Source organism: Acomys minous (assembly GCF_964271855.1).
Source record: "Acomys minous genome assembly, chromosome: 13".
Classification (NCBI taxonomy): domain Eukaryota; kingdom Metazoa; phylum Chordata; class Mammalia; order Rodentia; family Muridae; genus Acomys; species Acomys minous.
Genome location: NC_140495.1, coordinates 84,411,393 through 84,424,064, shown reverse-complemented (window position 1 = coordinate 84,424,064; position 12,672 = coordinate 84,411,393). Strand labels below are relative to the sequence as shown.

Genomic DNA, 12,672 nt, shown 5'->3' with positions numbered 1-12,672 from the left:
TAAGGTCCTAGTTTGATAGTTGTTGTTGTTGCTTCTGTGATAAAACATAGGCCAAGAGCAACTTGCAAAAGGTTTTATTTGGCTCCCACATCTCCATGGTGGTCCATCATCAAAGGAAGTCAGGCGGGAACTTGAGCAAGAGTAGAGTTGTGAGCCACCACAGAGGATTACTACTTATTGATGGACTTGTTCTTCATGGCTTCCTTATTTCATATACCTCCCAGGTATATACCTGCCCAGGGATGGCACCACCTATAGTAGGCTGTGCTCACCCATATCAATCATTAATTAAGAAAATGCCCCACAAACATACTTACAGGCCAGTGTAACACTGACAAAAACTAACCAGCACTTATGAACATATGGAAAAAAAAACAAGTTGGTGAACTTTATCACAAGTTTAAAAACACAAAGGACCACAAAATGTGATAAACTTGTCATCACAGGAAAGACGAAATGTTGAGTTGTAGTGAAAATTGGATAGGAATCTGTAAAGAACACATTTTGATCCTTTTCTCAAACTCAGCAAATGAGATTACAGAACTTATTAGCAAAGGATAAGAGTCAAGCGTGCCAAGTGGAAGCACAGCTGTTACCTCAGATATGCATTTGAGGTGACTTCAGAATGAGAAGCGACAGAGTGTGACACATAACTCCATAATGCTTGAGAGAAAAACTCATTAATCCATCTATATAAAAGTAAAAAAAAAATTACCATGGGAGGGATGTGAAACTCATGTTACCAAGAAAGTGTTTGGTAGTTTACAATGTATAGAATGCAATAACACATATGAAGCAATATTTAAGAATAAAACTCTATGTAAATGCTAGATACTTGTTAATATTATCAAAGAAACTGGCCTTATATGGAAGAGGAAAGCTTCCTGGTGATGACAGGGGCACTGCACATGTAGGCATGAGTACCAGGTGCTTATTAAATGTGTTCCCTAAAATTGAGACGCATGGACTTGTCAAGAGATGGCTGCAGAATCGTGGTGTTTTTTTTTTCAGATGACTGAGCTACAATTTGACCCAAGTTACAACATGGAAGCTCTGTCCTACAGACCTTAATGTCACGGATTCCCAGAAGAAATACTTACTTTTGTGTTAAGGTGAAAGGTATAACCAAGTTTATCTTCTAAACCATTCTTTCCATGGAAGAAATAACCCCAGCAGCAAATCTGAAGAGAGTCTACTTCTCAACCTGAGTCCTCAACATTTCAACAACAGCTGAAACTCTTACATAGATCCTTCTCTCAAGAAAACCAACAAAGACGGCAAGATTGCCAAGTGCTCTGCTCTCCAGTTTCTTTCGCTCAATAACTGAAACAGGAAGCTCATTTGGACCTACAAGTACAGTAAAAATATCTGTCCAGAAGACCTAATAGAACAAAAGAAACTCTGAAAGAATGACAAAAAAAAAAAAAAGCACTGTCTATTATTACACTTGAGAGCTAGACATCCAAGCATACTCATTTCACCCTGTAAATTCACTGTACAGAGAAGCGAAATGGCTTCTGCTGAGATATGTCAACAGTGGTGGACATAGGAGAGTATATTTTGTTCTCATAAAAGCAGACTGAGAATGGGTAAAAGAAGTTCCTTTATAAAACTCTTACAAAGTAAAAATACAAGTGCTGTCACTGTAAAAGCTATGAAAATCAGAATATCTTCACAGGGAGATTAGCTTCACAATAAAAAAAATCACAAGGATATACTAAAGTCAGTACATCAGCAAATTCTAAGCATCAAAATCTGCAAGAAAAAAAGATTTTCTTTTTTATATGGACAGTATACCTTTTTTGGTGAGCAAAGCTGCTTTGCACAGTGAATACACTTAGTACTTCCAAATGTAGCTCTTAAATACCAATTTAAAACACTCTTTAAGTGACAAGTACAGAAAGCATAGTCTAATGGAAAGAAAGGAAACAGCATATGGATGAGAAGTGGCTAAAATTAAAGGAGAAATCCTTTCTGAAAGCGGTAGAGACTAGAAATGGTAGGCGCACACATAGAGTAGCAGTGTGGCTGTGAAGAAAGACCACAGGCTCCTGAGATGTGGGAGAATTCTAAGCTGGCATCGTTTAACTAAACAGGAAGTATTTGTCTTCTGCCTCATTGGGATTTGGGTTGTGATCAGAATAGACAGATGAAGAACTGCACAGTATCCATGTAGACACAACAATAAACACATTTATTTTGGACCTACACTACAGTATCATTTCATAACTAATGTAATCACAGAATCCTAAGAAAAAGAAGACTAGCTACGACTGATGGCAAATAGAACTGTCTAAAATCTGACTCTGGCTTTCAGGGAACTTCAGATGGTTTTCACTTTAAAAAGTAAGTGTAGAGCAAAGGCTCTGTTGCCAGCTCCAAGGAATGGGGCGAGTCAGGGCTTCCCAGAGTTCATAGCTGGATACTGGACTATGAATGTCTTGGAGAACTGATTATAGAGGTGAGCAGGTCATTTTTTTTAAAGCAGAGGGAGGCCCCTGAGTACCCTTGGAGCTTCTCCAAGGCAGTTTTCATGGTGAGTGTTGAGGTTCACAGAGCATCTTTTGTTTGAAGTCTCCAAGGTCTGAGTGAGCAGAGAGCTTGGGTTAAGTCTGTCTAGAAACCGGAGAAAAGACACGGTTTGAATTATCCTGTAGCATCATCTTCAACTCCAGTAATACTGAGACCTTTGGGTGTCTTCGAATAGGTAGTAAAAAGCCAATAGACAGCTACAACCATCTGCTCCCAATCAAATGGTCTTGTTACTCCTCATAGAAGTCACTCCAGGTAAAAGGGAAACTGAATGACGGGGCAGGGGTGAGAAAGAGATCAATGGCCTCAAGGGCTAGCGAGAGTGACATCATGATTGTAAAGACGAGAAAAGGAGGACTCAAATTAGCACAGGAGCACTGAAAAGTGACAGGACATAAGGAGCCAAACTGGGATGTTTCTATAGCAAAATACGAAAGAACTGTAAACCAATTCCATATATCAGCCTTGCAGGTTAACTTAACTCTCGAGAATAAAGAGTCAGGTGGGTGGCATTGCTAAGAACGGGGCCAGAAAACAAGATGAGACAAATACGTTTGATGAGCTAGAGAAGGTATTAGTTTGTCTGGGGGCAGGTGAATTGTAAAGGGCTGACGGCAGACAGATCACTGCATTAACAACAGCGGGAGAAGGCAAGATCTAGCTTCCAGAGAATTTCCAAGCTAAGAACTCTATCTGAGTGCTTAAGTTACCCTGAGGACTCTTCAGCGGTTCCAGTTGCTAAATCTGAATGATGTCATAGGCAAAACTGAAGTCCTATCTGTTTTATTTCTAGGCTTTCTGCTTAACCGAAATGGATTAAAAACTTAAGAGTTTGGATGATGTCAGCAAACGCGCACTGTGGGTCAAGTGCATTCTCTGTGCAGCGGTTGTCATTCTGTGCCTTTTAACTGTGGCTTTTCTCCAGTTGGCATTCAGGGACCGAATGCTAGCACACCTGCCATCAGAGTCTCCAGGAATGAATGCCAGCAAACCTGCAATCTTTTTTCTTCGCCACAGGCAAAATTCTATAGTAGAACACAGGGGTGAACTACCCTGGAGGAGAAGAGTAGTCGGCTATGCAGTCAGAAATCAACACTTTCATTTCCTAACAGAAAGTTAACTCTCTTGGGGGGAAAACAGGCATTTCTCCTAGAAAAAGCACACAGCAGTCTATGGGGCCCATAACCAAGCAGAGAGGTATTATTAGGTTCCGGTAAGGCACCCTGGATTTAAAGACTTTCCAGAATTGCTCTAACTGGTTTCCATCATCCACCAACCTCTGTCTTGCCCCTTTTTTCTTCTCTAGGGTACAGTGGCCCATGTTTCAAAAATTGACAAAAATCAATAAGGTGTGTTTGGATGCTATGATACATAACCATTTCTACTCAGGCATTTCTTATTGGATGAAGACGGCTCGGTATAACTAATACTTTCAGCCCATTCTGACCTATATTGTAACAATTTGTGTTGATGTATCATTGTCCCCTTAGAGAAAAGATCAAGCTTGATTTATCCCAGTGTAATGGCTTTGTATATAGACAATGTCCATTAAACAGTCCTAGAACAATAAGACAAAAGATGAGGCACTCCTTTCTCCGTGGAGAACATGCTCCTCTAAGAAGTACTTCAATCTAAGCTGCCTCAGAAATGGCGGGTAACCGAGGACCATCCACACACAGGGCTTTTGTTCTCTGTGAAGATCATTGACAAAAATGTCTGCTGCCATGCCTGAAGGTAAAGCCAAATGCAGAGCCTGAAAAAAGTGTGGGCATAAGCCTACTCTCAACCTATCGAATATCCATTTTGTGTTATTAAAAATTGTGTCAAAATAAAATTATGTGATCTCATTCTTTAAAGCCTATACAACTTTTTAATTATATGATTTTATTATCAAAAGGAATGTATTTCTGCTAAAGACATAAAACTAGTTCTTGTAATTCAAATACTTTGTTCATTGCAGCGACTGTTACGGGACAGTCTAAAACAGCTCTTTTGAACAAGAAGAACCCATGGGCACAGTCAAGGGGATGAATGTACAGTCTCCTGCCACGTCTTCCTCCCTCTTCCCCATCCCTGTATTTCCCCCTCTCTTCCTCCATCTCTCTGATAAAGTAAAATGAAGTTCAACCTTTAAAACATAATTCTGCCATAGTTCGGGCAGGAACCCTGGACCCAGATCTGCCCATCATAATGTTCTACTTGTAGGTTTCTAGGACCCTCTGGATCCTTCTATTTCCTCATTTTTCCCTTGCTTCTCTCACCTAGAGTCTCAATTGAGATGTAATATGAATAAATTAATAAAATAAAATTTAAAAAAAAACATAATTCTGTTTAGCACAATCACAACCAAAGCAAGAGTGCACACCCCACTAGCTTCTTGAATCTGAAACAGAGAGGTAGGACAAAGGGAGAAAAATCACTTTCCACAGAGTTCATTTATAAACCAGTTTAGATCAGAGTCTTCACTAACATGTCAAAAACAGGCCAGTGCCCTTAAAGTGTACAGACTGTCCTTATAGATGACTCATTCCTGGTTCCACATCCAGCAGAGGCCCAAGTACTGCCACCTCTAGCTCTAAACGGGGATTAGGGTATCCTCCCTTCGTCAAGGAGACTTGTATGAGACTCACTCTCAGAAACGTTTCTCCATCTCCAACAGTGCACTACGTGAAAGGAGGAGGAAAACGGCTTACCAGTGTATCCAGGCTGCATCATACATATGCCATCGCCAGATGTGAGAGAAAACTCTCCCATAAGTTACGCCGTATGTTCCTAAATATTTCAGATGTAGAGTCAGCATGATATCCTGCATGCTGAATTGTGCTAAAAAACCTGCTTTGTGAACCAGCAGGTGTGAGGCTCAGTAGGCTAGTAAATGGTAAGGAAACACCAGCTGTGATAGGAAAAATTCCCACACGGGTCCTAGGAGTCTGACCTATACTTACACACCCCATGGGATCCTTTCCCCAGAATATTGAGCAGATACATGAATATGCAAATGAGGCATAGGTTAAGAATATAATTAAGATGAGTAGTGAGCTGACCTTGAGTTCATCAGAAAGGAGATTATCTTGAATGGTCCCGACTTCAGGGAACTTTTACAAAAGAGCCTCTTGCTGATCTCAGAGAGATAAGTTGTTTTCTTTTGAGACTATGCATAGGAGAGGCTATGGAGCAGTAACCCGAGGCCAGGCTCTGGCTGGTGAGAAGAGCACCACTTGACTGACTACAAAGAAAACCAGGACCTCAGTGGTAAAGATACAAGTCTACTAACCAATGTTTCAGGCCAGAAGAGATCATAGGTCCAGATGACCACTCGTTTGTGGCCTTGCAGGCCTCCCAGAAGAGGATTCAGATGATCCATGCTTAGACACCCCAACTGCAAGGGGGAAATGATAAACTCTCTGTGTTGTGGTAATTACTACCCAGAAATAGAACATTAACATAGGACCTTGGGTTTTTTATGCATAGATACTAGGAATACAATAGTCTACATCAACAGAGGTTTAAAAACATTAAAAAAAAAAAAAAAACAAAGCAAGACCAAAGAACACAAATCTTTGCAAACTTCAGCAAATGGAGTGCAAGAGGTGTTTCCCTCAGTGTATTTACACAAGCTTCACTGACAGGCCCACACATCACAAGGTCGCATTGGTTTTTATCAATCTCCTATGACATTCCCTAAACCACAACTCAGCAAAGACCTGGGAGAGTTGTGCTGGCTTCTATCCTAAGTTACACTGCCCTTTGCTACACCATTAGATGTACTGTGTTTCTCCCTGTGCCTATAACATGAGTAAATTAAAATAAATAATAATAGCAAAACCCACATTAGAATTGCTACCTTAAAGAATGAATTTCAACTTTAATAAATTTCTTTAAGTCTTTTGATAAGGCTAAATAAGTATACATAAAATATACGCACAAATACTAATAAGCGCCACCCTTGTTTTGAAGATGTTAGGTACCACCTCATTGGTGGTGTGTATCAGGTTACAATTTGCCTTAGTAACCACATGGGGGAAAGAATCACTCTGTCCAAATTTAGATAAGACTAGAAAATGTAGGCTAATGCACCATTATGTTTGAGATGGACATGCCTTTATATCTTCCAAAAAAGAAAAAGAATCTTTCATCAGAAGGTACTTTGTGAGAAATACTCATACTTTAAAAACTAGGTTCTCTTCTAAATATGTCCTTAAATGCTTTGCTGTTATATTTTCCCTTTAGTATTTATGATAATATTAATATACTTAAAGCCAATATCCATTCAAAAAAGTTACAATGCACTAAACACAGTTAATAAAAGTAGCTATGTAAAAAGAGCTATATGTTTGGTATAATAATAGTCATATGTGCCTGTGTGTTTTAAGCGCAAAATGTTCATCCATATAATGAATTGAATACATTCATTGCAATTATTTTTTCTTCATAAATGGCGTATATGGATTCTACATATGCCTGAGGAGTCCTTGGTTTCAGTCTCATTACACTTCTTTTAAACAAACTAAAAGATGTTTCAATGAGTATAGTTCAGTTATAATTTTATGTAAGTAATTTTTATTTCCAATAATGTTTATAAATTGCATGTATGAAAATTAAAGAAAAAATTTTGATTGTACAGGGAACTAGAAGATCAATAGGTGATATTTTTAAAAGCCCTTACTTCTCTTCTGTTGTCCTCTCATATTATAAATTTGCAGGATTATTCTGCAGACTTCTAGATGGGGATATTTTAATTTTTCCACTGGGGAGACTTTTAGATGGTGCCATGACTTCTTATAACATTTTTAATTCGGGTTGTAAATCAGTAGGGGTAATAAAAATCTATGTATTGTTTAGATTGGAAAGGAAAAGTTTGCCAGGATGTTGTTTTCTCTTTTATTTTTATTAAAATTGTTCAAAATAGGATAAAACCTACATGAGCATGTTCACAAAATACTCCAGAAATAAGGTAGAAATTAACAGAGTGAACTCTGTGTACACAGAATAACATAGCAATATAAAGTTTTTGATGCAGATGACATCTTTGACATTTGAAAACTTGCATATACCTTGGTTTTTGAGAGAAAATTAATTTCTTTTAAGTATAGATCAAGAGAAAGGAGAAAGTTCATAGAAAAAAATGTTTCAAGGCTAGAACTATTTAATAAAATTGTATCAACAAGAAAACATGTCATAACAAGATCTACTAAAACTTTGGCTTGAAAAATGATTTCCTCATAATTCTAGATTTAGCAAATTCTATGGCTGAAAATTTACTTAAATTTCAGATTATTCAAGTCATCCTGCTATAATAAATTAAATGAGAAAATAACAATCTTTTTAAATGGAGTTTCTTGAGAAAAGAGGTATTCATTAAATGTTGTAAACAAAATCTTGCCATTGTCAATGTCTTTCTTACTCACTGCTTGAGAATACTGTGATTTCATGCACCCTGGATCTCTCCAGGAGTCCTCAAGACCCTGGGAGCACAGATCAGGCATGGTCACTGTATGTGTGTGCGTGTGTGTTTGTGTGTGTGTGTGTGTGTGTGTGTGTGTGTGTGCGCGCGCGCACGCGCATGTGCATGAGTGCATTGTATGTATGTTTATACACACACACATATATAATATACAGGATAAGAAAATAAGATATATATCAATAAAATAAGTTATATATCATGTTAAATCTTGGTATATGATGAGCTCCACAAATAAGGTTTTAAAATGTATTAACCTTCTGTTCTTTAAAAAATAATTGTAGAATAAAGTGATTTACACACACACACACACACACACACACACACACACACACACCCTCTCTACATGTGCATTCCTGTTCATCATGAGGCTCAGAAAGGAGGTCACATCTTCACACCATAGCCTTTTTTTATTAGCAACTGAAATCCAAATGTCTCTCTGTAGTGGTTCCCAGGGTTCTGATGGGATGATTAAGTACTTCATTCAACTTTAAATGACAATGACATAAGCAAATCATCCTTTTTGTAATTACCTTACTTTTCCATACGTGCACTCAGTTAAATGTTTAGATCATCTTGGATTGAAATATTCAACTTTAAGAACCGCCATCTGTTCAGAACTGCTCTTCAGGAATCCCAGTTAGATCAGCTAGAGACACAATGTTGGTTTTGATGGTGGTGGCATTGGGAAGGACTTGAACTTGTCCTTTTATATTTTTTTTCTTATTGCCATCTAATAAAACAAATATCTAGTAACAGTGTCCAATTCACACATACTTCCTCACATTTAGTAATGCAGCAGGGAAAAGAATGGATACCTCTGAAGGTTATTTTAAAAGAACAACTACCAAAAAAAAAAAAAAAGAAAGAAAAGAAAAGAAAAGAAAAAGAAAAAGAAAAAGAAAGAAAGGAAGAAAGCAAATAGCCATATTAGCCTCAATTAGGCTGAATTTCAAAAATCAAAACCCAAGCACAAAGAAAACTTCACCTTTTTGGCATGCAAAACTTGCTCAACTCTTCCAAAATGTTAAGACCTTCTGTTCCACATTTAGAATGGTCTGTGCATTCCTACTACCTATGTGGAAGTAGATGTTTCTCTCACAGGCTCCAAGACATGCATAGCCTCGGCTTAAAACAGAGACCCCTGACTGCTGAGAAAACCGTTATAAGGAAGGAGTCTACATGAGCCTTGTATAACAGACAGAAAAGGCGACAAGAGCACACAGAAGCTGTCTACAATGAAGACGTGAGTATTCTGGCAGTTGCCAGGGACAGAGAGGTAAAAGCAATAACAAGGAGCCCAGGCTCTGGCACCAGGAGAAGCCTGGAAGCAGAGAGGACCTGACCGTGGTCCTGAAAGAACCTTGGCTGCAAGCACTTTTTTCCCTGTCCAACCCAAGAAGTCAAATATTCAATGTTATGTATTTTCACAAATCTCTGAAAACTTTCGCTGTGTTAGAGTCAGCATTCATAGTGCTCAACTCCTCCTTCCTCAATAGTCCTTCCTCGAGTGTTGCAATTTCAGCTTTAAGAGGCGAGATGCTGACCAATTCCCAACACTCAGAAAGTCTATGTACAGCTCACACCTAGCCTGGATGATTCTACTAAGGATTTACTTAAACTCGAATGGGAAATCAGAGGCGTCTGGAAAACCTCCAAACTCTAACTCGGGCAGCCTCGGAACTCTAGAAAATAAAGTGCACACCATTTCGCCCTGTGCCAAGCTACTCAGAGAACTGCACAGCGTCGGTCCCACCGCAAACGTCAATCGTTCTTGAGACCTGTGTTCCAGACCCAGGCTATCAAGGGATCCATCTACTACCAAATGCTTTTATGATCTCTGTGTTGGGGTGGGGGGACGTATTTTGTTTCCTTTCCTCCGCCTAAAAGATACCCAGCCTACCCCGACAAGAAAAGAAGGTAAATTACTGTGAGGGTGGAAACAGGAAAGCCGGAGCAAAACTCCAAGAGAAAAGCCATCCTTGGGAAACAGGCAACTCTGGCAAGCCCTACTTACGTGTTCCGTCGAAACGGGTGGCGATAGTGTCCAGGAAGGTGTTCTGGGGCGCCAGTAATCCTTTCATAACCGGCATTTTTCCAGCGCCGTGTGAAATTCCCCATCAAAGTTTGTCCAAAAGGATGCCTCTGCAGGAAAGTGCCAAGCTGGGAGAAGCCACCAGGAGCGTGATGACGGCAGGGGCGGGGGGCCAGGCGTGCAGGGGATGGGGCCGGGCAAGGAAAAGGGGAGGGTGGCAGCAGAAAGAGCTACTCCCCGGCTGCCACGCCGTGACCAGAGCAGCCCGCGATCTGGGCTCTGAACCCGCCTCGTTCTAGCTCCCTCCTCTGTGCCTACTTTTTTCCAGTTGCCGCACCCGCCCCCCTGCCCCCCGCCAGGGTCTCTCCGTAGAGCCTTTGAGAGCCCACGGTGGCCCGGGGCGCCGCGCCCTGACCAGAGCTTTAGGGTCGTGGAGGAAGGCACCCCATCTGAGGAGATTGCAGCGCTGAGCCTGGAGTACCCCTGGGACGCTTATAAACGGAGAAAGGCTAGACAGAGCAACTCCCCCCCCCCCCAGGAGCCAAGAACAAAGACCCCTTTGTTCCTGCTCTGTCCCTCTCCCAGGAGACCGGAGTCCCGTGGGTGTGGTGTCGTGGAGGGGAGGAGACAGGTCAACGCAGGTAACCCGCCTCCGCCTAGACCTTGGGAGGGGGGAGGGCCCCCACCGTGGTGTCCTAGGTAGCGAATGCAGCCCTGGGTTCCCAAGGGAGGTGCCCCCCCTTCCGGTGCACCTGCCAACACCAGCCCCAAGTCAGCTGGGTGCCTGCCACTCCAGATCACCAGGGTCTCTCCAGTGTCGGAAAACCCACTCAAGAGAGGGGTTTTTACAAACCCTCCTCTCCTTGTGGTAAAAGGGCATTCAGGTAGCCCGCCCCCTGACAAATTCCCATGGCCCTTCCCAAACCACCCAAACTAAAAGGGAAAACAATACCCTCGTAATTGGGTGATAGTTTCCCATTCTCCCATGAAATGTGCCTAGGGAGTTTCTAAAAGTTTGCTATTTTTTCTTTACTGATTTGCAAAATACGTGAAAGTAACAGAGGTGAGTTTTTTCGTGTGAAAACAATTTCAACACGATCCTCTCCCCCGCGGCAAGCTCCCCCTACCCTAAACTGGCCTCGCACCAGTAACTGCAGGTATCTTAGAAAAAAGAAAAAAGAAGAAAAAAAAAAAAAAAAAAGAAAAAGAAAAAGAAAAACTAAAGCGGTCTCTCTACGCCTTTCCCTGGGGCTCTCCAAAGGACTCCCTCTCCACCTACAGTATTCTAAGGAAAGCCACCAAAACCTAGGGTGCATCCTTGCGGGAGGGCACAGGGAGGAACACGAGGAGCCCAGGTTCCAATTAAACCTTAGCAAGGAGGAAAGGGGAAGTTAAGAGCCTAGGGGAGAAGAACAAACAGAAGCCCAGGTGCTGCTGCACCCAGAAAGGAAGGAGGGAAACGCGAACAGGTGTCTGAAACGCTGCAGAGACCGCTGGGTCCCCGCCTCCATGATTCGGGCGTGGTGGCAGGTGCAAGCGGCCCTCAAACATCTGGTTGGGGCTCTTGGCTTGAATCCCAGGGGATCCTGGTGCCGTGGGGGACTCAAGGGGTTTCCTTGCTGCGGTCCTGGGTTTCGCGAGGGCGGGGTGAAGAGGGAAAGGAGGAGGCTCCTTGTCCCCGCCCCTTAGTCCCCCTTATTCGTGATGCACTTCCTGCCGCCAAGGATTCCCTTTGTGTTGAGATTCCAGATCTGCCCGTCACACGCGGGAGGGGGAGGGCCGGGGATTCCGGGTGGGCGGCTGCCCCCTGAGACTCAGGCTGTGTGTCCCTTTTCCTTCCGGTTAGGTTACTCTGCGGATCAGCGATGCAATCCCCTCCCCCACCCCCACCCTAGCCAATGCTTCTGTCTAGAGCCAGTTGTTCCATGAAAGAAAGCAGAGTTGCTCTGTTGAACACCACCGCCACCCCCGTCCTGCCCTCCCCCACGCAGTTTAGTTCTGCGTGCTCCCTCGTGGGCGGAGCCAGGAGAGAAAGATGGGGGAGTCCCTGCTTCAGCATCAGAGGTGTCTGGCGCCCAAGAAAACTCGGGCTTCCTCTGCAGGAAGAGTGGGAAGCCACTTGAAGCTAAGCATGAAATGTATGTGTAAGCCACGGTACAAATTCATAAATACTTGCACTGTAAATGTGCTAGAGTGTGAAAAAGCAAAACAAAGCAAACCAAAACAGTTTTCTCTTTAGAAGGGCCTCACTTGCTAGATAGAAGCCATTTGGGGCCTTAATAAAGGAAACGCAAAGGACAGTTTGAGTTCCTAACAAGTGTACCATGTTTCATATTTTAGTCTTTTCCTCCAATACCCAGAACAAGTCAAGGCTAGTGCTAGACACAAAATCCCTGCCCTAAACTCACCTTAGATCCTGGCCTCCCACCAACCTGAGTTTGGTAAGTGGACCACACTGCCTCGTTTCCTTTTTTCTACCCGGATGTCTTTCTTACGATGACATCCTTCATCACTTTGGTCTGGAGTTCCAAGATCATGAAGCTCTACTCAAAGGCACACTGCTATTCCTGCTATGTGTTTTAGCACTAGAGGCCAAACTACAGTGTTAGCCTGTGACCACCCTGGGGAATTTAAGCATTCTGAA

The 12,672-nt window shown here is 42.2% G+C and overlaps 1 protein-coding gene across 1 annotated transcript in view; it reads right to left on the bottom strand.

Moving 5' to 3' along the window:
* The window catches only part of KCNH8 (potassium voltage-gated channel subfamily H member 8), a 367,339-nt gene extending 356,974 nt beyond the window's left edge, over window positions 1-10,365 (bottom strand). The window contains exon 1 of the mRNA XM_084753676.1: window positions 10,011-10,365. Coding sequence (XP_084609802.1) covers window positions 10,011-10,086 — 76 coding nt within the window. The 5' untranslated portion in view covers window positions 10,087-10,365. The remainder of the gene's footprint in view (window positions 1-10,010) is intronic.
* Between the last annotated feature and the right edge of the window lie 2,307 nt (window positions 10,366-12,672).